Source organism: Sander lucioperca, chromosome 6, assembly GCF_008315115.2.
Source record: "Sander lucioperca isolate FBNREF2018 chromosome 6, SLUC_FBN_1.2, whole genome shotgun sequence".
Lineage (NCBI taxonomy): Eukaryota > Metazoa > Chordata > Actinopteri > Perciformes > Percidae > Sander > Sander lucioperca.
This window is the reverse complement of record NC_050178.1, coordinates 13116416-13141256: the sequence shown is the minus strand read 5'-3', so window position 1 is coordinate 13141256 and position 24841 is coordinate 13116416. Positions and strand designations below refer to the sequence as shown.

The 24841-nt window shown below is 40.0% G+C and overlaps 2 protein-coding genes and 1 long non-coding RNA gene across 7 annotated transcripts in view; 1 reads left to right on the top strand and 2 right to left on the bottom strand.

Annotated features, from left to right (window-relative positions):
• lactbl1b (lactamase, beta-like 1b) overlaps positions 1-13608 on the top strand; it is a 34008-nt gene extending 20400 nt beyond the window's left edge. For all 4 annotated transcript variants that reach the window (XM_036002297.1, XM_031302064.2, XM_031302066.2 and 1 more), the window contains 5 exons: positions 1153-1259; positions 3513-3670; positions 8818-9065; positions 10561-10666; positions 11704-13608. In XM_036002297.1, the coding sequence (XP_035858190.1) occupies positions 1153-1259; positions 3513-3670; positions 8818-9065; positions 10561-10666; positions 11704-12682 (1598 nt within the window). In that variant the 3' untranslated portion in view covers positions 12683-13608. The remainder of the gene's footprint in view (positions 1-1152; positions 1260-3512; positions 3671-8817; positions 9066-10560; positions 10667-11703) is intronic.
• LOC118495285 overlaps positions 1-24841 on the bottom strand; it is a 49000-nt gene that overhangs the window by 11889 nt on the left and 12270 nt on the right. The window contains exon 2 of the long non-coding RNA XR_004897637.1: positions 8120-8124. This is a non-coding gene — a long non-coding RNA (uncharacterized LOC118495285). The remainder of the gene's footprint in view (positions 1-8119; positions 8125-24841) is intronic.
• On the bottom strand, positions 13934-23099 carry nmur3 (neuromedin U receptor 3). Of its 2 annotated transcripts, none has more exons than XM_031302069.2 (3): positions 22877-23099; positions 20497-21410; positions 13934-15704 (listed from the first exon to the last, which is right to left on the bottom strand). In XM_031302069.2, exons 2-3 carry the CDS (start codon positions 21326-21328, stop codon positions 15274-15276), a joined length of 1263 nt encoding a protein of 420 aa, XP_031157929.1. In that variant the 5' UTR covers positions 21329-21410; positions 22877-23099; the 3' UTR covers positions 13934-15273. The 2 variants fall into 2 exon arrangements, with proteins under 2 accessions (XP_031157929.1, XP_031157928.1); XM_031302068.2 differs by having other exon boundaries at positions 20497-21413; positions 22877-23098.

Genomic DNA, 24841 nt, shown 5'->3' with positions numbered 1-24841 from the left:
ATTTTGGAAGACTGTGAATGTCTGTCAAACCTTGACCCTGTGACATCCAATGACTATAGGTTCTTCCTACATTCAACACTGAATCATAGCTGTTAGCTTGCAGCTAAAACTCTGGATGCTCCTTCTTATCTGATCTAGTCTCGCATAGCCAGACCTGTCTCCACAGCGCTGTGTCGGAGTATATCCGTTCTGACGGCCACAGCAACAACCCACAACCTCAGTTACTGCAACACTGATCATCAATAGATTACTCTCTCATAATTAAGAAGATATAGATCTTGTGATTAATGGATAAAACAGTCTCGTAATTGTGCGATCTTTATCTTGTAATTATATGATAAAATGTATGCTCCCTAAAGACATTAGCCCAGTTGTTGTGCTCGATTGTGTGTGTATTTGACAGCATCATATTCAAGATAGAAGTAGGCACTGCCAATTAAAACAGATCATCATTGATCATTTTTAATTTCTCAGAATACACACGTTGTAGTTAAAAATTAAAAAAGGTTCAGGGTTAAAGATTGACACTTGATTCATGTGAAATGTTATTGTTTTTTAAATTGTAGTCTTACACAGCTCCAGAATGTGTCATGTACTAGTAGTGCTTTGGATGATAACTTTGGTTTGAATATGCCGACACGTAATTTTAACACCTCACCGGGCTCTTTAGTGTCAGTTCCTCAGAGCCGAAATACTTTATTCTCCAAAACACAGTACAGGTTTGAGTAAAGTAACATCAGGTGATATTATTAATGGGTAAAGCACAGCTCCACAGGCTATGATTCATATTTTTTATGTACACTGATGTGTCTTTTTATATTGCAAAAAAATATTTTTTCATTAATAGCAGTCCTTTAGAATGGAAAGGCAAAGGGTGGCCACAATGAAACATATTTGAATATCATATTGTTCACCCAGAGTTCACAGTGGGACCAGGCAACATCTCTTTAGATCAGTGGGGTTGTACAGGATATCATATATCCTGTCAAATTGTATCCCATAAGATTAAATGGGTTCATCAGGAAGCAGAGAGAATTAATGACGCCCAAGCCAGCCAATCATGCTGCATCACACTTGCCTTTGTGCTGCCGATACATTATTTGTTTTTTTCTTTCTCTCTTTCTCATTTCTCATTTGCCACCCACCGCCCAGATGAAGGGATGGGTCGCAATGCCAAAGCAGAGATGATGTGTCCTCGCTTCCCCGAGGCTCTCCAGCTGGAGCATCCTATCGCCAGCCTGAAAGAGGCCCTAGAAAAGGTCAGAGGAGTTGTACATCAATGCACAGAATTAAAACTGAGGTCGTATTTCTTCCATGCCAACTCGAGTCCTAGGAAATTTACGGGCTGGCCGCAATAATCCTTTACACCAAATGCCGTTGCAGTTGACAGAAGGAGATTAAAGATATAGTGGATCTCAAACTCAGGGGCTTTCTGAGCAGCAGTGTTCCCAATGTATCAACCATGTGTAATGAAATATATCAACACCTTAGCACAGAATTTCGAGAATAAAAAAGTAGTTCACATTGGTAATGAGGACGTAACTGAAGGAATCAGCATCACTATTTAACTCATTAATTTAAAGTTGAGCAGAAATGTATATATAATATATATTAAATAACAGTTTGCAGTTGCCTGTACTGAAAAAGGCTTCTTCAGTTTCTGTGAGCAAACACTTACAGGCAATCAGAGATTGAAAATCAAGAATTTGAACTATGTGCTATTCATTACTGTGAAAGGCTGTCTTTTACTCATTTCTGCCTTGTGAGCAACCTAAAAAAGAAAAAGTTATGTTAAACTAATATCTTTGGCTAAGTGTGACAAAGTGACATCATAGTCATTTCTCTGGGGGGTTTTATATTGCCGTTAAGTGAAGGATCTGAACACTTCCAGACACTTCTTTGGGTATGACAAACATATAGCCATGTGCCTTGACGTGCTGATAACCATACATTTGCAAAGTGGTACAGATAATACTCACGCTGTTTGTATTGAACCTGCAGGTATTCATTTATCAGAAGAGCACCATAGCTCAATCATACTTTCTCAAATTATTTTTATATTTTGTTCTATACGATTTTACTTTGACATACAGTAGGTGCCCCAGACCCCAGAGGGGTTAGAGGTATTTTATAACATTTAACATTTATAAATAATCAGCCAAACAACTCTTTTGGATCTCTCCAGAGCAGATTGACCGTCAGTCCTCTTGGTATTACATTTGGTTGTCGAATCCAGTGTGATTCACTTTGCGGTTGTCTTATCCCTCATCTGGCTGTTTTCGATGATGTGTCTTTTTTTCTTGATGAATTCAAATTCCTGCATGAGGGTAGAGCATTTAACAAGAGGGAATACAGCAGCACGGTTTCTTTAAGCAGAGAAATTTACATTTGTGAATCATCCATCTTAAAAACAGTAATAGCTGTAACAGCAATAACAGCAATAACTGTTTTTCGCAGCAGCTCCATTGATATACAGAAACTGTGTGTTTTAATGTCGCTCACAGCTTCAGTTTGCAGACTAAGCCAATTTCGGTAGCACTTTACTTGAAGGTATCTACATAAGAGTGACATGACACTGTCATGAACACATGACACAGTCATGACACATGAACTCTAACCCTAACCCTAACCATAACTTGTCATGACAAAAACCGAATGAAGCTTACTATAAGAAGCGTTATGTCATAAACGTTTATAACGACTTGTTTATAATGTTTATGACACGTTCATGACAGTGTCATGTCACTCTTATGTGGATACCTGCAAGTAAAGTGTAACCCTAATTTTCTTTAGAGGGAAGAAAGCATGTGATCTAAGTGAATATAATGACACAGATGTTGATGGCATATTCAATTTATATGAGAGAAAATTGTCTATGCCACACTAAAGTTCAAAATGCACATTTATGATGAATACAGTTCTGCTGGAAAATGACATTAAAAAGCTTCAAATAGAGTCTAACACTGAAGCTACTGAACTCTGGACAGTGTCAGGAGAATCAGGTGCGGACATTATCCTCAGTTTCCCTTTTCACACATGTAGCACACAACAGGAGAGTGTCTGTATCAGATGCAGTCTCACGTACTGGAAATGCTCTGTTTGGTTTAGACGAGGGGTGGTGCTGGGTAGAGCGTGCAGAAGGCAGGACATGATGCGGATTAAACCGTGGTCACGGAGCCGGTTTGTAATTTGGTCATAAACAACCAAGTCTCTTGCTGTTCCTTGACTTTGTCTGACGATTTCTGCGTCGGCCCTTACCGACAGAAGTTCCTGAATCTCGTCGTCTCTTCAGTTAGACATTCTCGTTGCTGTCTTCGTGTAAATCACCCTCCTCCTTCTTCACCCTTGGATGTTTGTTTTCTTCGGCTTTCGTGCCAGCCATTACAGTAAAATCCCCAAATACAAGAATGAACCTAAAAATGAGCATGACATGTCTCCTTTAAGTAGTCACATATACATCCATCTGACCGAAATACATTTTCACAATAAACTTCCTGCTCTGCCTCTTCCAGGTGGACGTTTTGCTTCGGCAGAGCATCAACCCTATCAGCCTTCCCTCTCTGTCGGCCATCGTGATCTTAAATGACACTGTTTTGTGGACCGGCAACTTTGGAAAAAGGAATGCCAGTGACACTCTCTCAGGACCCCCGAATGAGTACACAATTTACAGGTGATTACTACACTGAAAGCTACAGCACAAATATTGCAGAATTGTTTTGTTTTGCATGTTTTTGGTTTAGTGCTTAGTAAACTGTTGTTGTTTGTAAAAGTTTGTTTCTGCATTTAATTTCCCCATGATCACCAGGGCAGCAACCATGATTTTACATACACATACTGGGGTCATGAGTCATAAGTACCGCTTACCTGGAGCACCACAACCGGCAGCCCGCGATGAAATGTGAAAAGTGTCAGCATTCCCTGTACAGCCTGGAACACTGCATTTACGACCACGGTTCATTTTCAATATCCTTGAAAAATTTCCAAACTTTCTTCTTTGTAATTCCCGTGGAAATGCACAGCTCGCAGCTAAACTACTGTGTGAGATCTGCGCAACCTACATTCAGAACACCAGCTGGTCTCAGACCAGTGGTCTGTATGTAAATTTTGGGGCGTGACAAAGGTACAGACCAGAGCCAATTAAGGTACAGCCACCGAGTTGACGTCAACTATTAGCTTCGTTGGGATTCACCCGTTTTCAGCGGCAGTTTCAAATTGTGAGATTTACATAGGAAAGAGGTGTCAATGGGATTTTGAGGTTCTCTGTATGCCCATTTGACCCACCGAACTGTCGTTATTCAACTATGACAAGGTAAACTCGGATTTGCATTCTGTCACCCCTTTAAGCCGCTACAGAGCCCCTGAAAACGTGATTTTTAAAATTTTGGGGGGGTCTCTAAAAATATTGATATGTGTCATTTTGACGTGCAATTTCAGTTTTGTGTAATATGATCATCGTGGATTATTATGTGTAAAATTGTCAATAATCATTCATTCATGCATGTCGGCAATTTAAACCTAATTCACTTCAATAAAGATAACTATACATGCTAATCTTCATCTTCATTAATCGTCATGAGCATCAAGGTGTGGCGGCACTGCAGTGAAAATTCAACTCATGTTAGTGTATGTTAACTCAAAGATTCATAGAAAAAATATAAACGGAGGCCATTATCGGCACGCAAAGTCCTTCAAATCCATTCTGCAGTTAGCATCATATAGCCATGGCAAAAAGAAAACAAGGCAGTTTAATTCATTTTGGTTTTACTAAGAAATTGTGTAGCGATGACGTTAATAGCATGACCGATTCACCTGCTGCGAGCCCTGTTAGCACTTTAACTGTTGTTCATGTGAAATCTCAAAGAGAGCCTGATGCTTTGTTTAGAGAATATTTGTGGCTGGCTGTTTGCTGTTTGACCTATCAATTCCTGTCGATAAAGTCTTAAAGGGTAAATCCTGTATAGTGCATACACTTGTAGCTGTTATGTATCTTTGTAAGTCATTGTAAGTCACAAGCGCACGACCCCCCACCCAGTGAAAAATAAATCAATACGTGGGCTCCCCCAAAGGCCACGGTATAGTTCGAACACTGGGTTAAGGTTACTTTTTCCACCTGAACTCAGTGTGCTTAACAGTAGGGTCCTGATCATCACTCATCAAACACTCTGATGTCTTCTTTTGTGGATTTTCTGTCAATATAAAGTCTCTTTAGGTGGTTCTCATTCTCACTAACCTGTTCTTTTTTTATTGGTTCTGTTGCTGCAGTCTGAAACATAAAACACATTGCTTCCTGTGCTGCAGAGTAGGCAATGTCTTTACGTTATAGGGTGCCCATTATTACATCACTTTAATTCATTGTAATGGTCACATAAGCTCTGCATATAAATATTCTTCAGCCAGTAAACATCTGCACACTAGCTCCTGCCTCATTTACGTTACAGCATGACCACTGCATGTCTGATGATTAGTCTACAAAGGCTAAAGTAAATGCTCAGTGTGTTACAGCGCAGGAAAGAAAAGCAAAATAAAAATCCCCTTTCTAAGGGGAAGAAAAGGTCTGGAGCACACTGATTGGATTGCAGGCTTTAACCGGGACATTCTGGCATGTAGACGACATGTGTGCTGCTGCAGTTTATGAGGGATTTTATTGGTCTGTTCCAAATTGTTTAGGTATCCACAGACACACCAGCTAAGGCTGTGCCAATGTGCAAGAGTCAAACTAAGAAAAATCCATAATATTGTTTTTTTCCCTAAATGACATAATGGGGTACTTCAGCAATTTAGTTTTGCACTTCCATAAAGTTGGGGGCTTTGTGAAAGACGGATTTTGTTCCAAATTTATGCAGCACATTCTGAGACATACTGACTTTGAGTCCCTAAGCTGAGATGCTTCACTTCTACTGATGCAACATGATAGCATCCTTCATTTGACATTCACTGCCTGATAAATGCCCACATCTCAAACTTCACTCAAGTTTGTAAAGCAGACTTGTGTTAAAAGTCTTTTTAAACCTAATACAAGAAAATCCTGATGACATGATCTGGAGGTGATTTTCTCAAACATTAGATGGATCCTTCGAAGCAACAGACGGCATATACGTCCATATCCACATGCTGAGGAGTACTTACTGTAGGTGTAAAATTGGTGGAATGCTCAGAAAGCGTGGAATTATCCAATCACTTGTGTAATCCGTATGTGAAATTGCACCAACAATTACTTATATAACATATTTGATCAGACAACATATATGTACAAAAATAATGTGAAGCATACGGCCCCAATCAGTCCGTAGCCAATCAGAATTATTACACATACAAGTGTCTCCAGCACTTTGTGCACAGAAGCACCCATTTAACACTCTGAAGAAGTGATATTTAAATGTAGGTCGGCCTACATAAAGGTTTATTCATTCTTTCAGATGTACTGCATGAGCTCTGACTCATTCACAGTTGCTCCTGAAAGTGCTGATGCTCCTTTTAAGTAAATTCTCCCACAGTTAACGATTTTTGCAGCAGCAGGCACTTTCGCTCTCAGACTCCAAGACGCAGTCGATGTTACGTCTGCTTTCAACATGAGCACCCATCTTTGAAATAAAAGCACTGCACACTGTGAGGATTCAATTATAATGAATAAATACATGAATGTGGGGAATTAGTTTGCATTTGCTGTTTTTCATAAATAACATCAAGTTGACATTGTTTTTACCAAAGACAAATTGTAATGGTCAAAATTGAATAATAAGGGTTTCCATTTGGATATATATAATATATGTTTGGTTTAAACATATCTGAGTCTTAGACTCTGAAGTTGCAACTTAGTTTATCATCTCCATTTAAGTTTCCCAGTTAGACCTAACACCTTAATTATAGATTTTGAAGTAACACACCTATTTTGTACGATCAATTTTCCTCAGGAAAATGTCAAATAAAATGTTATGTAAAATCACCAGGTATAAAAACTTGACAATTGACAGATCAATATACAATCAAAATGAATGGTTTTTTTTTCAAATATTTAGATACACTTTACTATATACTTTTCTGAAGTTTTGTAGTCAAAGTGAGTATGGCTGATAAATATTACGACATCTAACTATGTTTTTGTATGGATAAAAAAAAGGCATAACATGTGAATTATAGAAGTGCTGGTAGGGGGATTTTGTTACCATCAGTACCAGGCTAGCTGTTTTCCCTTGTTTCCAGTCTTTATGCTAAGCTGGGCTAACCAGATGTTGGCTGTAGCTCCATATTTACCATACAGACATGAGAGTGGTATCGATCTTCTCATCAAACTCTCGGCAAGAAAGCAAATAAACATATTTCCCGAAACATCAAACTATGTTGCTACTCGATAAACTCTAATATGACCATTCTAACAATACCTTTATTTTAATCTGGCTCAACATATATAGCTGTTTTTTGGCTGGACCGCAGGGACCAGGTCTATAGGACCTGGAAACCCTGTCCCGCTGTCTCTGAGTGATGAAGTTCCACCGTTGTTGAAGTGTTGCAATGTGTATCAATGTAGATACTTCCGTGAGTGCACTTACATGTAGTACACTGTGCACACTTGTGCAGTGCTTACATTTTGACAGGGTAGTGCTTTCTCAAATCGCGCACGGTCGTTATGCACTGACCAGAAATGACTCTTCTTCTTCTTCTGTTTAATGGTAAATTGCAGCTGGGTGGAGCATTTTTGCACTATTGTCGTCTGAACGGCTTGTTTTCTTCCTAACTGACGGATATAGTGGTACTTATCGAAAAAAACACATATATATAATACATTTGTATAGTTTTGTGTTTCGCCATTTAAAAAGTAACTGCTACAGCTTCCTCGTCTGCCACAGTCACAAGTTTAAAAATACGTTGGTGGTCCTGTAGCTTCCACTTCGTAGCAAAGATGGCGGCAGTTGAGTGTGAGAAGTGAGTCACATTTTGACCGCTTTGAGTGGGGCATCCGGGTACTCGCAGTGCACTGCATGTGGCCACACTGTCAGTGTGAACACACTATGTACTCAAAATAGCAAGTGTGAGTACAGAAGTGCGTGATTTGAGACATAACACCAATTGGTGTTATAACCCATTGGCCCGACAAACATGTATAGGCGACACAGGCTTTTACCTCTACTGCTATCACCCATCAATCAGCTGTGTGTGTGTGTGTGTGTGTGTGTGTGTGTTCTTGTTTAACTATGTTCGTGGGGTCCAAATACAGTATACTTGTGGGGTCCGGACAGCTTTGTGGGGCCAAAATGCTGGACCCCACGACTTTAAAGGGCTCTTTGAGGGTTAAGACTTGGTTTTAGTATTAGGGTTAGAATTAGGTTATGGTTAGGGTTAGGGTAAGGGTTAAGGTTAGGCATTTAGTTGTGATGGCAAAGGTTAGGGTAAGGGGCTAGGGAATGCATTATGTCAATGACGGGTCCCCACAAAGATAGTGAGACGCACTATGAGTGTGTGTGTGTGTGTGTGTGTGTGTGTGTGTGTGTGTGTGTGTGTGTGTGCCTTCTCCTCTATGTTGCTCTCTCTTAAGACACAAATGAATGGCCACATTGACCACACACGGTCCAGCCGTATACTAGGTTTTGATCTAGTGTTGTTTACTTCTATTCAACCAGACAAGTCACGTACAGGCAGAAAGCTGAAGACTTTTTTTGGGGGGGGATTGATGAAAAGAAAAAAGAAAAACAAAGCAGGGAGGCGAGACACAAGAGTAAGAGTTGGCAGTAAACAAAAACTGTGCATCAGTGTGCCTGACACTCATGAAGTATTTTCTGTCAGATAAAAACAAATCGCATTGCTCTGTTATCTGTCTTCCAGAATTGCAAGCCTATCAAAAATCTTCCCTACGCTGATGCTGTACAAACTGTGGGAGGATGGGAAGATCGGCTCCCTGGATGACCCTCTGGAAAAATATGTGGACAACTTCACCATCAAAAACCCTCTGGGAAAGACGCGAGACTCTGAGCTGAAATACGTGACAGATGGCCTGATATTTTTGGACAGCGGGGAGGTTCAGATCCGCTCTTCCTCAGTCACCCTGCGCAGGATGGCCAGCCAGCTCTCGGGTAGATACAGCTGCCAACTGCTGTGATATGATTCAAGGTTTTGAGAGCTAATAAGATACAGCCTACTGTAGTCCCCCCAGGTTTACAGTTAGTTTTGTGTGAAAATGCATCTTAGATATATATATATATATTTTAGGAAGAAGAAGACGTACTTTTTAATGATTTGTATGCTCTGTTGTTACATTACACACAGGAGCACGCACAAACAGGAGCTCATACATGCATTAAATGGAGAGATGTCAGAGTGAAGGGGCTGCTCATTAAAGGCGCCCCAAGCCGTTGGGGGTTCGGTGCCTTGCTGAAGGGCACCGCAGCCGTGACAAAGAGTTGAACTGGCACCTCTTCAGCTAACACACCCATACGGTGGTTGGTACAACAAGTCCCTACGGGCTGAGCTACTGCCGCCCTAATTAAATAAAATGTTGGTGCTGGATATGGACTAAACCCACAGGAGCTGACCTATTAAATATTGAGGGTGGAATAAAAACATTTAAAAAAAAAGAGGAATAATTGGTATATTTGACATAACGTTTTCTCTATTCGATAAGCTTGTTAAATGTAAACATCCAAATTCTATGCAACTATTTTTTATAAATGTTTAAGTCATTTTAAGCACATATGGCGAAAAATGTATATCTGACATCGGATTTGAATATCTTGAGGTTTTGGACCGTTGGTCATACAAAAAATGTAATATGAAGACGTTACCTTGGGATAAGCATTTAGTTTTTACTATTTTCTGACATTTTATACACCAAACAATCAGTTGATTAATTAGGAAAATAAACCTGTGCTGATTAGGTTTAATGACTTAAAATATCCTAAACATCAGTGAGATTTGTCATCATAAGTTACTGAAATGAAATTACAAAAAAAAAAAAAAGTTCAGAGGTTCTCTATCTATTTTCAGCCAAGACAAGATTAAAAAATGTAAATATTATTTGTTGAACTATTAAGCATTTTGTGAAATACGAAATATAAATATTTATTCCATGATAATTAATGAATTAATCTTAAAACGTTTCGCAGACCCCCTGAAAGAATGCCATGGACCCCTGGGGGTCCTCAGAATCACTGTTCTACGTATAGATTGCACTGAATACCTGCAATGCAGTGAAATAAAACATTACGTATGTGGGCCGTTTGGATACTTATCATGCTGGAGTCGGCAGCAGTTTGTATTGACACAGCAAAAATGTTGCTATTGTCATGCATAAACAGGGACTTGTTCATCTGAAGAAGCTTTTCCACTTCTAATATTTTACCTTGTGCAATGAATTAAAATAAAAGATGAAAGAAACTCCTAAAGCAAGAAAATCTAAATAACCTACCCTGTCTTCATTTATCTTTGAGGTATCAAGCCTCAACATAATAGACTGAAATAAAACATGAAGAGATATTTCTTTGAGCAGGATAGAGCAGAAGTAGAAGAACACATGTCTTGTGCACACAAACACAATACCTCTGTTATATTTGCTGACATGGGTTGATCCAGGTCTACCCAGGAGACTCCGGGCCACAAGTCTGCTTTGGAAAGGAAAAACACAAACTGCAATCAATCTGCTGCAAGATGATGTCCTCGTAGCAGACCCAGGCACTAAGTAAGATTTGTTATGCTGCGTTGATTTCAGTATTTCAATAGGTAATTCTTTTTTGCATGTGGGATAGTAAATTGTATGGGAGGGCCTTATTATAAAGACAGAGTGCCTCCTCGTCAATTCCATCTGCTAGCAATCAACAGAAAAATGCCAGAAAGCTGCTGTGTGGTGATATTCACTACCAAAAATGTAAAGAACCCATAACTTAAGTTGTTATGACCTGGCGACCTGGAAAACTGAGCTTTCATGAAGACAAAAGTGGATACAGATGTGAGGAATCAGCAGGGAGAATGGGGAGACTGTGGGATCCTGACAATAACCTAACAATATGTCCGATGTTACGTTTGCAACAAGCATTTTGTTACATTGACGTGGAGGCACCTTCATGCAATACAAGTCAATGGAGAGCAGAGAGTTGTTTCCCCATATTTTATGTAATCACTGTCCGTTTAAAGCATTGGTTTGACATTTTGAGAAATAGGCTTAACTGCATTCTTGTCAAGAGTTAGCCAGCAGCCGGTTAGCTTAGCTTAGCATTAAGACTGGAAGTGGGGAAACAGCACTGTCCGTAAGTCACAAAATCCACCCACCAGCACCCTAAAAGTTCACTAAATGACACGTTTGTTTGCTTAATCTGTACAAAAAACAATGTAGGCTAAGTGTAAAAGTTTTGTGGTTTTACAGGGGGTTAAGTCCAGGACTGTTTCCTAACCATGAATTGTCGTTTTTACTTTTCAGTTTTGTACAGATCAAACAAACATCATATAACGCGGTAATCAGAATCTGGCAGAACCGTTTACCTATTGAGAGAGCCAGGCTAGCTGTTTTCAGTCTTTATGCTAAGCTAAGTGGCTCTAGCTTCATATTTATCCGTCAAATAGTACTGTATCGGCTTTCTCATTTCTCAACAAGAAAGAACTATTACTATTTCTTCAAAATAGGTGTTGAGTTTCAACATGTAAAATAGTTTCTTTCCTTATTTTCTACATCAACAACTAGCTTTTTGAGACTCTTCATCTGTTTCACTTGCTTCCTTCCAGATGTCACTACAGCAACCTCGCCTTCTCACTGCTGGCTCATGTGATGGCCGAGCGAGTGGTCGCCGTTGACTACCAGCGGTGGATTACAGACAACATCCTGGACCGGCTGGGGATGGAGGACACCGGCTTCGATATCACCCCAGAGCTCCAGGGCCAGATGGCTGTGGGAGTGTACTCCAACGGAAAGCCAGCCCCGCTCTATGACCTGGGCTGGTACCGGCCTTCGGGTCAGATGTTCTCCACAGCTGCAGACTTGGCCAAGCTCGCCATGATGCTGCTGGGCGCTTATCACCGCAAGATGCTGGAGCCAGACTCGTTGAAGATCATGCTGACCCCGCTCTTCAGGTGCGATAAGGACTACTTTGCCAACCGTACTGGGACGCCGTGGGAGGTGAATGAACTGATGGGCTACGAGATGGTGCGTAAAGATGGCGATCTGGACGGCTACTCTGCCACCTTCTCCCTGGTGCCCAGACTGAAGCTCGGTCTGGTGGTGCTAATGGCTGGCAGCCGGTCTCAGAACCAGGATTTGGTCACCAAGGCCTACAACCACATCATACCAGCCATAGAAAAAGCCTTTAGGGAGGCCAAGAAGGTCCTTTATCCTCCGCCAAACCCAGAACCTTACATCGGCTTTTTCACCTACAGCAACATCACCTTTTACGAGATCAAAGTTGGGCCAGACGGAGTTCTGATCATGCAACAGTTTGGGCCTCAGATTGAAGAGCTGATCCCAGAGAAGTATAGGACAATAAAGCTCAACTACCTGGTTGACCGGGTGTTCAGAGTGGTTTTTGAAAAGGAGTACCCTTGTGTTTTGAAAGTCGGCACGGCCTCAGTGTCCCTGGAAGCCCAAGATGGCCAATTATTTAACTTCTACACATTTGACAAGAGTGGTTTGTCCACTGGTTTTGATGCACCAGGACTAAACACATACAATGTGGTGAGAATAGCCCGCAGGCCAACCTTCTCGACCTGAACTGCAGCGATGCTGCAGCCTAAAGACAAATGGTGTGTCCTTGGGATGTAAGGGACTGTAAACAAAAAGGACGCTGTGAATATCACAAGACCAAAAGAAAAAGCTGGGGTCATTTCGACGGTCAATTTGTGCTCCGGATTAACAGAGAGCACACAAAGAGACGGCAATGTGTATAATGTCCTGCACAGAATGATGTATGGGACTGTCCTTCATGATGGATCCCAACTAAACATTCACACTATGGTGATACGGTGCATGTGTTTTTTCCTGCCTTCATTTAAACCGCTGTAACAATGTTTTGGTCTTTTCTGTCCTTGAGTTTTCATGAGAGAGCGCAGCAGAACAAAACATACTCCTGTTGTGGTCATTTATATAAATAATTACAAAGATTTTATTTTCAATTGTTGGACCATGATTGCAATTCCACAATGTCGGCTCATACATATTAATGCACCATTGGGAGGAAAACAGTATTTAATTTCTCCGTGTTACTATGAACTATGCTTGTGACAGGTAGAATCATGACATTTTTTATGACCCACATGAATATGCATTACTTTTATTTGAATGCTGATATTGCCACGGGTACGGAACTGCTGAGTTAATGTCAAGAATCAAAATAGTTTGGCTCCCTAATGGGAGGTCATTAAGGACAGAGAGGCGTTGTGCAGCCTGTGTGATTCTTTGCTGTTTAATCCCAAAAAAAATGGACTCCAATTTGTCCTGACCTCTAACACCAATATAAATAATACACTGCTCTCCGACTGCTGCAGGAAGATGACAGATTCAAGTGTACAAAATTGATTTGAAGATGTGATGGAAATGGAATAGATATTGACAATGTTGCCTAGTCTTGAAGCACCAGTTGCAACGAGGCTATGTCAATGCAATGCTAAGAAATTATTACCTGGCTGTGGATGTAAATATTGAAAATTGTCACAGGCCACACATTAAAGTTCATGCTAATGGATGATGAGAGGAATAATGTATTTGGGTCATGCTGTATAGGAAACAAAACTGTACCAACATGCAAAGTATACCATGTGTTGATTCTCAGCTATTGTTGAGGTTTGTTACTTTGGATGAGATGTAAGATGATGATATGCTGATTTTAGAAAAGCAATCACACAATGCAATCAAGATGATGAATAACAGTTCGCGCATTCATATTTCAGTCATTAAAGTAACAAAACATCAAACATTATGATCATCATCATCGTCATTAACATAAAAAAAAATAATAAAAAAATTTGTGGACAGCTTCAACATTTATTTCTTTTAAATCAGACATTGCACAATAGCCATAATCACTTTTTAACTCTGCAATCACAGTGAACAAGGGCTGACCGATCAATCAAATCATGTACACAATGGCTGGCCATGCTACAAGAGACAAAACCAGATTAGGAAAAGCTCACAGCAAAGCATTTGGCTACATTCTTTGTTCACAAGTACCACTGAAACACGGAAAAGTATTTGACCTTTTTCTTTTTTTCTTTTTTTGCTGCCCAGCAACACACATCAATTTCCAAATAAAAACAAAAATAATCAAGTGCATTATGCTATCATTCGTATCAGATTTGATCCCACTTTCCCTTTGGATTCAACCTCTAAGGCATACAGCAGATACAGAATAAGACAGCAGGTGAAATATGCAGGCACTGTTAAACAATATTATCCACTGTAACAAACAAAATCAAATCAAAGTTCATGTACATGTAAGCTCTTTAAACACATGTACAGTAATAAGTTTAAAGGAACAATTTGACATTCTTTTAGATTCTCGCCGAGAGTTAAATTAAATTAAAGTTAGATCAATACCACTGGAGCTAGCAGACGGTTATCTTAGCTTAGCATAAAGACTGGAGACAAGGGGGGACAGCTTGCCTGGCTCTGTCTGAAGGTTAAAAAAAACACTTACTTGCACCTTTAAATCTCAATAATTAACATTTTGTATATCTCTTTGTTTAATGTGTACCAAACCTAAGTGTAAAAACATCTTTCTTGTTCCCCTAAAACCACAACTTGTTTTTAAAGAAAAAGTTAGAGCGTCAGTAATGTGACGTTTTAAACAGAATATGCTATTTAGTTCCCAGAGTGATATGCATTTAGTGATACGTGTATGATAGTGGAGTTAGGTAGTCAAACAAAAACACATTTGATTAATTCATGTTCCTCTTTCCAAGTTCAAGATGAGTCATTCAAAATAATTGTATGTTTTGCAGGAAAGAGAGGGATGTTATAAAAAAATGCTTTTTTTCTTTTCTTTTTTATATATATTTTGTGTTTTGCATGTAAGAAAAGATAATGAATAATTTACAAAAGGACACAGTATTACAACTTGGAAAATGTATTTTTCATTTGACTGTGTCTTTAAACTAGTGTTCTTTTTTGGTTTCTTTTACAGATTGAACAAACGACATATGCATGGTAATGTGAGACCTACTGATTGGTGGCTACCTTGGTAGCCAGGTTAGCCGCTTCCCCGTTTCCAGTATTTATACTAAGCTAAGCTTCATACTGTATTTAACAGAGAGAGTAGTATTGATCTCATTTTTCTTGCTTGTTAGCTTATTTAAATCAAGTCTCAGTTAGAACACAGAAGTCTTGCAGGCCGTCTCTTTACATGCCCGTGTGAGGATTGCTGTGTCCATGCTCAGTGTCAGGTTAGGAGTCAACAAGGGAATAAAAGCATTAGAGTCCTTACTCTCAGCCTGAGCTCTGGCACTTGATTCAGAGGGTTCCAGTAAAATCTTAGGGAATGGCGGCGAGTCTCTGACAGAGCTGTTATCCTCCATCTGGGAGCAAACGAGTTCTCGGAAACCTTCCCTGAACCGTGTGGAGAGCAGGCTATAGATGATGGGGTTGACTGCTGAGCTGAGGTAGAAGAAGACGCCCGACAGGATGTGGACGTATTGAAAGATGTTGTGCATCAAATCAGTCCATTGGCTAATGGAACTCCACAGGAGCCTGTCGATGTGAAAGGGTGCCCAGCAGATTCCAAACACCGCCACAACGATCGCTAGAGGATGAGGCCAGAGAGAATGAGGCTGTTTAAACACCTATCTTTGTTGCAGCTATCTACTATACAGTTTTAATGTCATCGGTACCCTTATAGGGAATATCGAATTAGACAGAGACAGAAAAGGGACTGAGTGAAAAGACAAGGGGCTACATGCTAAAAGAACATCACATTTTAAAAATAGATAAAAACACAAACCAATTTCCACTTCAGTACACTCGAGTTTTGCTAATGCAGTCTTACTTTGTGTGACCAGTTGCTTACAGTGGCTAATATTTGCTAGTTAGCACTTTACATAATTCTGTGTAACAGACATTATTTTGGCAGTTCATTGCGAAGCTGCAAAAATGATTCTATTAATCAATTAGTTGATCGCCAGAAAATCCATCAGCAATTATTTTGATCAGTGATGAATAATTTTAGTCATTTTTCAAGCAAAAAATGTCAAATGTGAGGATTTGATGCCATTATTTATCTTATATAAAAGTAAACTGAATCGCTTTGGGTTTTGGACTATAATCCAATGAATAAAACAGGCCAAATGAATACATCTCAACATTTTTGACTATTTTGTGACAAAATCAATTTATCAAGCCCCAGTGGTCGCTGTTCAGTAATATAGTGTCACTTTAACAGCCACAATATACGCCCCCCAAAAAATCCCAAACATCATTTAAAAGTCTATTTTAGATAAGATAGTAGAAGATCTAATCATTTAGGCTACATTTACTTGAACAAGATACATATTGTCCCATTAACTTTCTTGGCCTAAAAGATAAATTTGAACACAAAGTCCACACAAGTGTATAAAGTCTTAAAAACTTTAGGATTTGATGGTACTTTCACTGTAAATGTGTCACTCTGAGCATTCATTACATTCCACTCCTACTTATCCATGCATAATGCTCTCAGGGTGTTCTCACTGAAGGAGCTGCAGCAGGCTGTTTGGCCAATGGTGGGCATATGGCATCAAACTGGCTTAGCTTTGTTGAAAGCTTGCTGGCTCTTCACACAGTGAGGGATATTTATAAATGTGAGTGGCAAACATTTGACACAGTTTCTCTCTTTTGCCAAAAACAGAATTTATGAGACTTGTCTATTTAACCCTTTGACAAACAGTTGCTTTACGTAAAGCCTAAAGGTTGGAAAAAGTATTCATACATTATGTTGTTTGACAGAACCACAATAATATTCTGTATCATCTTGTTCCAGCTATTCATTAAAGCTACTGTACATGACATTTACACAGTGAAATATTCAAACCCAAGATGAAATATTCCAGGATTGTATACACATTTTCAGCCTGACATCTTGGGTATTTTCGAAAACTTTTCCATCTCCATGATAGCCTAAATATAGTTCTGTGGGTTTTAACACACTGAGTTTGTACTGCCTGCCCTATAAACTGAACCACACTCACAGGTAAGTGACATTTAAGGGAGACAAATTGCGAATATTTCTCTAAAACATGACATATTTGTGACTAAATGAGCAACAATAATGAGAGTCTACATGCTAGCAGCTCTGTGATACTGTAATGCTAACATGCTGATGTTTAGCAGCTATAATGATTACGATGTTCTCCGTCTTAATTTAGCCTGTTAGCATGCTAACATTTACTGATTATCACTGAACACAAAGAGCAGCTGAGGCTGATGGGAATGCCATTCGTTTTGCAGGTATTTGGTTAAACAGCAAATATTGGGAACATTTATATTTTGACATTAGGATGGTGCAAGAGAGTCAGTAGGATTCATCCCCCGGTAACCATGATGTATGTAAAAAATGCCATGCATTGTCATAGCAATGCATCCGATAGTTGTCAAGATATTTTAGTGTGGACCTACGTGGTGGATGGAGTAACTGACATTGCTAGCTAGCATGAAAAGAATCTTAGTCATGAACTAATATTTTAACCCTCAAAAATTCAAAACAACGTAATCAACAAAGGAAAAGCCATCATCAGATTCAGATTTTTATAGTAGAAATACCTGACACATCCCATGTGAAAATACCACTAAGGTTTCGGCCATTGGCAGATAATATATTAGGTTTCCATCCAGTGGCGCAAAAAGTGGGTATGCGCTATATGCGGTGCATAGGGGCGCAGCACCATGGGGGGCGCCAAAGCGATGGTTAAAAAAAAAAAAGTAATTCTTTTTTTGGTATTTTCTATATGTAGATGCTGTTGTGCGTTTCTAAATCATTTCTGCATTTCCTCAATGTTATTATATAACATTTTAGAGGACTAACAGTATAGAGTAGGCGCCCTGTCTCATACATTTTAGAGGACTAACAGTATAGAGTAGGCGCCCTGTCTCATACATTTTAGAGGACTAACAGGATAGAGTGTAGGCGCCCTGTCTCATAAGATTCCATCATAGAATGTTGACATAGAAGGGGGGAGCTGAGATGAGAACATACGGAACACGGCAACAGCACGCACAGCACTGCAGACAATTAACCACTGCGGGTCAACTACATAACGCCTAGTGTCTACGTTGGTAGGATTAACAGATAAAATGCCTTCTCCTAAAGCTAAAAACCCCGTTCGCAACGGTGGAAGCCTGGCTCTTCATGTGGCACATTATGTTTGGCACATTGTATGGGTCACTTCTTATATCGTAATACAATGTGTAATCAAGTGATGACTGATTAACAGTAATGTAAATGCTAAATACCCTAATACCTGTTGATACTACAACAATGCAAAGTATAGGCTCTTAAACTTGCAGTTTTGCACATATCATGTAAGACTCGATTTCTCCATTTCTTTGCACAAAACTCTCCAGAAAGTGCCATTTAATGGTTTATTTTTCAATTTTTTTTCTCAGGGGGGAATACCCCCGGAGCCCCCTAGGGAGAGCCCCCCCCACATAACAAATTCCAATTTAACCCCTGGTGAGAGGCAACAGGTAGGATTTAAAGTGTGACGTCTGTGCTTGGAGGCTTGCAAATATTCATGTTAACAGACTAGCTAGCGTTTGCTAACACTGGGAATGTAGCAGCCAAATGGGGGTTTACGGCTAGCTTAGAATATGCAAAACCGAGGTTGCTGAGCTGAAAACTGGTAAATACAAGGTAGCATGTACAATAAATGACAAGAATCTGGAAAACATAACTAATGCAATAATTCTGGTTTACCATGGAATCATGCATAGATTTGCTACCAAACTTGGAGGCTTGCAAATATCCATGTTAACAGACTGGCTAGTGTTTGCTAACTTAATGCAAACCAATGTTGCTGATAGCTACATTTAGATTTTGGTTAAACCCTATGGTACCAATCACATTTTATTAAGGTCAAATAACAACTGGTAAATATAAGGTAGCATGCACAATAAATGACAAGAAGAAAAATAAATAAATATGAAATATGAAAGATACAAAATGTGAATGTAATTTCAACAGCAGCACAATCTTACTGCATAATAGTTGTCTTATCTGATGCCATCACTAGGCTGATTTAAGAATTGAATTTAGGCTGCTATATTTAACAGTGAGTTCATTTAATTCAGGTGTGAGGATGGTGGATCAGGAAAGACAGGGGAAGGCAACAGCTAGGTCTAACATTAGGTGGAAGTGTAGGGGGAGCCACTTGATACCAACAGATTCATGTCTTAATATTATTAATATGGGAAAACTAATGAAAAATCTATTACATAATGTTTGTTGACATCACGTAGGACTTCTATTAGTTAGACCACACAAAACTAAATGTCCAGTATGGTTTGAAGTTCTGTTGACCAACCTATTCACTGTGTCCTTTTCATCAACCAGGGGTTGCTGATTTTTTTTTCCAATAATTGTCACAATTAGGTTTCCAAGGGCAACCGTTAATGTTGCTGATATACTTTGAAAGATAAACCCTTATTATTTAAAGCCCATACATGATGATGTCCGGCACATTTTGTTTTTTATTTTTTTATTTTTTTTGGGGGGGGGGCGGGGGGGGGGGGGGGGCCAAAATTGTTGCTGCATACCCCTCTGACACTGGGTAGTTGCGCCCCTGTTTCCATCAGTAAGAAACTGATAGGTTTACATGGATGACTCCCACTGGAATTCAATACCCCTTATTATTTGGTTACACGTGATGGAAGATATATTGGTGGATATATCAGTCTAGAATGAAACTCCTCATACAGAAAAGAACAAATCAATCATCTATTAATTTAGAGAAAATGGGCCTTACAGTGGGGTAGACGTATATGTGATTCTTGCTGCTCTGAGTTTGTACCTTCATGGTTGGATGTAATTGCTGGAAGTCATTTTAAAGGTGCCCTGCCACACAAAACCGTTTTTACTTGTATTTTTTGAAATATGTTAGGTCCATATGTGTTTGTGTTATGTCGTGAATGTGAAAAAGAACTGCTACCTCCTCTGTCAGCTCTAGCCACTGAAAAGAAATAAGCGGAGAAATCAGTCCAATTACAAAAGCTGGTCAGTCTGACATGGTGTTGCCTGAGCTCATTACTATTCATGAGCTCGCTCAGTTGCGCTGGGTAAAGGATGCTGATAGCCAGGCTCTCATTGGTTAGCTGTTAGCCAATCAGAGTCAAGCAGCTTAGCTTGTTGACTATTAATGAGAACTGGCACAAATCGAGCTGAGTCTTCCTGCAGGCTTTCTATACCACGCTAGAATGGCTTGAAACAAGGTAACCAAGGCATTTTTTCCACAAAAAGGTCCATGGTAGAACTTTACAGACATTACCACAAAGTAATGAAATACGTGTGGCAGGGCACCTTTAAAAAGAGTGTCAGCTTAATGAAATGTAATGAGAAAAGAACTCACAGAGCATCTTGTTGATCTGTCTCCTGCGTCCGTTCGCACTGATCTTCCTTTGAACGGTCTTTCCCAGGTTGCCGCTGGGCTGCCGCTTTTCTCTGCACAGATGAAGACCCATCACCAAGTACAGCATGCTAATCACCATCATGGGCACGAAATAGAAGCACACAGTGGTGATCTGCATGACCATGTTGTAGATCCACAGGGGCTTCAGCACGGTGCATATGGCCGACTCCTCCATTCTCTCTGGCAGGTAGAAGATGCCGTGCAGGGAGGTGTTGGGGATGGCACAGATCATCGCCACCATCCACAAGATGGTGATGACCCGCTTGGCATGCTGGTTAGTCGACAGGTACCGCGTTTTGAGTGGGTGCAAAACAGCTATATATCTCTCCACGCTCAGCGCTGTGACGTTGAGGATTGAGGCGAAGCAGACCGTCTCGAAAAGGAAGGTCTTGAAGTAGCAGCCGCCCTCGCCAAAAGGGAACGGGTAGTTCTGCCACAGGTCATAGATCTCCAGAGGCATCCCGAACAACAGCATCAGGAGGTCCGACACAGCCAGGCTCACCAGGTAGAGGTTGGTGGGGTTTCGCATCTTCTTGTTTTTGGCTATCACTGCACATGTGAGCAGATTCCCAGACAGGCCGGTGAGGAAGATGAGAAGGTAAACAGTGGTCACAGGGAGGAAGAAGGGAGATCGTTTTGGACCCAGGATTTGAACGAGGTTGGCTTCAGTGAATTGGTCGTTGGTGTAATTCCCAGTGGCATTTAGGAGCATGCTGTAGTCGTGGAACAGTTTTGATGCATTTGAAGAGGAGCCCTGCAAAGAGAGCTCCATTTCAGAGAGGAGAACTGGAGGAACAACGAGGAGATGTCAACACATCCTGCACCGATTTCTCTGTCTGTTCAACACTCGGGGCCTGCTTTAAAAAGAACAATAGAAAGAGGAAACAAACAGTGCTATCAGAAGGGGAGTCCATTTGATGTACAGCTCTGTGACGATTCCTCTTATTGGGGTCTAACTTTAACAAAGTTTAGCATTTATTTTTCTTCTTGTTTCAGAAATCACACTTTTAAGCTGAAACTCAGTGATTTGCATATTCCCAGAACTTGAGAACTACTCAAATCTTAACTAAAGGCTTTAAAAAATGTAATCTTTAACCCTGCTTAAGATGGAGGATATTCTTTTAAATAAAACTAGTGTCATATTAATATCACTAGGGCTGAAACTATCTGCCCATTATTTTCCTGCTTAATTGTTTTGTCTATAAAACGCATGACATCTTTATAATCCTTGTTTTATCCGGACATCAATCCAAAAACCCGAAGATATGAAGTTTGCAATAACATCAGCAAATTAGCAAATTAATATTTGAGAAGTTGAAATAAGGAGAGTTCTTGAGTGCTTGAAAATCACTGAAACAGTTAATCAATTCTTAAAATAATTTTCTGTCCATCTAATAATTGATTAATCGACTAATTGCTTTATTTTTGAAGGGGATCAGGACCAGCCAGGGCATATTAATAACATAATAAACGAATAATCAGGACCGTCTGGTGCAGAAATGCATTATTCATTAATCAAAATACACACTGAATGTGTTTATTTAGCAGGTAGGGTCAATGTATGCTACACAGTTGTTTACAAATGACTTAATTATCATTATAATTATCACCAATCGTTAGTTTTCTATTTTGAAAAGTAGAAACTATTGTCTGTAAGCTAAAGTAGGTGGATCTATGCAGAGCTCACAGCACATAAATACACTCCTGTTAGAAACTGCAAGTCATGAGACCTAATTTTGTCTAAATAAGGCCTTTGTACTTTTTATGACCCTTTATGGCAAAATACATTTTCTATGGGTAGGATGAAGAAAAATCACTTCAGTAAAGGAAAAAAAAAGAGTGTGGTTTGCAAATGGAATGTGTTGAGGATAATTGCTTTAACTGCCATAGCCTATTACGGTTTAAATCATTCTCCTCAACCGGTGTCTGTTGAGAATAATTATCATTATCCACACACACACACACACACACACACACACACACACACACACACACACAAACACACACAATAGCTATTGCACTGATAGATGCTAATGACTTCTTCTAGAAGGTTAATTATGTCCACACATTTCATGCATCACCCGGCAAATCCAAGGTTATGTGACATAAGTATGAGCTGCATTGTTATAGTTAACCTTAACGACACTTCAACATCCTCTAATATAGGCAATTATAACTTAATGGCATTTAATGGCGTTTTGAATTGGGTATGTTTAATTTAAATAGAAGTTAGGGTTATTCTTACATGCAGCTAAACCTGATCAAACACTAGCAACCTATGAGCTTTGTTTGAAGTATTTGCAATACAAATAAACCTCACCTTGACGCTGCTGGTTTGTAACCCGCTTCTTATAACGCGCTCTGACCATGATTGGAAATGAGGAAACAAACGGCGCAAATGAGGCGAATAAAAAACAAAATAGCGAATGCAAAAGTTGTTGGACGCTATAGACAAGAGGAGGCAGACGGAGGATGGCAACTGTGCTACAGAGATGATGATGGTGAGATGTAACCTAGATGACGGGGGAGAGAGAGAGAGAGAGAGAGAGAGAGAGAGAGAGAGAGAGAGAGAGAGAGAGAGAGAGAGAGAGAGAGGTTGGGGAGAGATCACGGAACAGCCTAGTTTATTTAGCCTCTGGTTCGAAAGGTTTGAGTCAGGGAGTGCATGCAGAAGCGTCATTCAAGCACGTTCAACAACAAAAGAATGAAAAATATTATGATAAATCTAAAATGTTGCAGCTAAACTCTACAGGGATATTGTAACAGTAACATTAATGTGGGAGTAAAAAAAATGAACTAAAATACTGTTGTGTACCAAGGAAACGTTAGGGACTGTACACAAATTAATAGGGGGGCGAGAGATCTGAAAAGCAGGGTTGGCAGGGTATTTTTGGGAGAAAAGGGGAGCTCAGTACTTTTTTTACATTATTCTCTTATATTGTCCATATTTAATGCTGGTCTCTAGACTTTATCCTTGCACTATTGGACCTATTTGCACTACCACCATGACACACACTCTCATACTGAATCACAGGGTCAGTTCCTGCCCTATCACTGCAAGCGTCTCATGTTTATACATCCCTTAGTACATTCATGTGGATATTTTATTTTATTTAGTATTTAGTATTTTTTATTTTATTGTCCATGCTATTCATGTGGATTTGCTTTTTTATCATCCTGTTTGTGATGTATGTGAATGTTGTGTGTGATGTCTTAAGCTACTGGGACCTTGGATTTCCCCTTGGGGATCAATAAAGTATCTATCTATCTATCTATCTACCTTCACAGAAGTACTCGTTTTGCCACTGACAGGCTCAGATTAATATTCAAAGTGTGTGACAACATTATGGAAAGGATCCCTTCAGAGATAAACCTTTAAAGTGGCCATATTATGTTCATTTGCAGCTTCATAATTGTAATTTGAGATTGTATCAGAATAGGTTTACATGGTTTAATTTTCAAAAACCACCATATTTTTGTTGTACTGCACATTGCTGCAGCTCCTCTTCACCCTGTGTTCAGGTCTCTGTTTTAGCTACAGAGTGAGACCTCTCAACTTCTGTAACATCTTTGTTGTCAGTCGCAAATGCGCAGTAGCTAGGTAAGGATCACATGAGCTAGCTAGCTGTTTGTCCAACTTTGGCCTGTACAAGGCAGGATTAGCTGGTAGACTTCTTCTAAACGAGGGCGCACTTCCAACTTTGCGTGGAATACCTGCAGAACGATAGTTACGTTATTGTAACTCCAGATTCTATGAGTATAGGCGTAGCCCTCTAAGCCACGCTATTGGGTTTATCCCTTCGCGCATGCGCAGTCGTGAAGATTTTCTTTCCCGCCCTAGCGTGCCGCTCGGGCTTCAACTACGTCCGCAAATACTGTATATAAACAGAGCGGACCTGTAGCTCTGCTCCCAACATAAGCTTTTTCTTCAGCTAATGTAACTGGAGCAGGTGGCCCGGATCTTAGAGGGCTACGCCTATACTCATAGAATCTGGAGTTACAATAACGTAAATATCGTTCTATTGCGTATAGGCTTCGCCCTCTAAGCCACGCTATTGGGTTAGGGCGAAGGTGATGTAGTCAATGCCACCTGCGACCCAGAGCCCACAGTGGAACATAGACTAAACTTTTTTTCCCTTCTGTCTCTCTCTCATGCACTGACAGGGGACTGTATCAGATAATCCGTTATCTAGGTAACAGGGCCTGCCATGGTAATAATTTTGGCCTAGCCGAGAGGGCAGGCGTGCATGATTGGTGAGGGTAGTACCTGATTGATAATTATGGG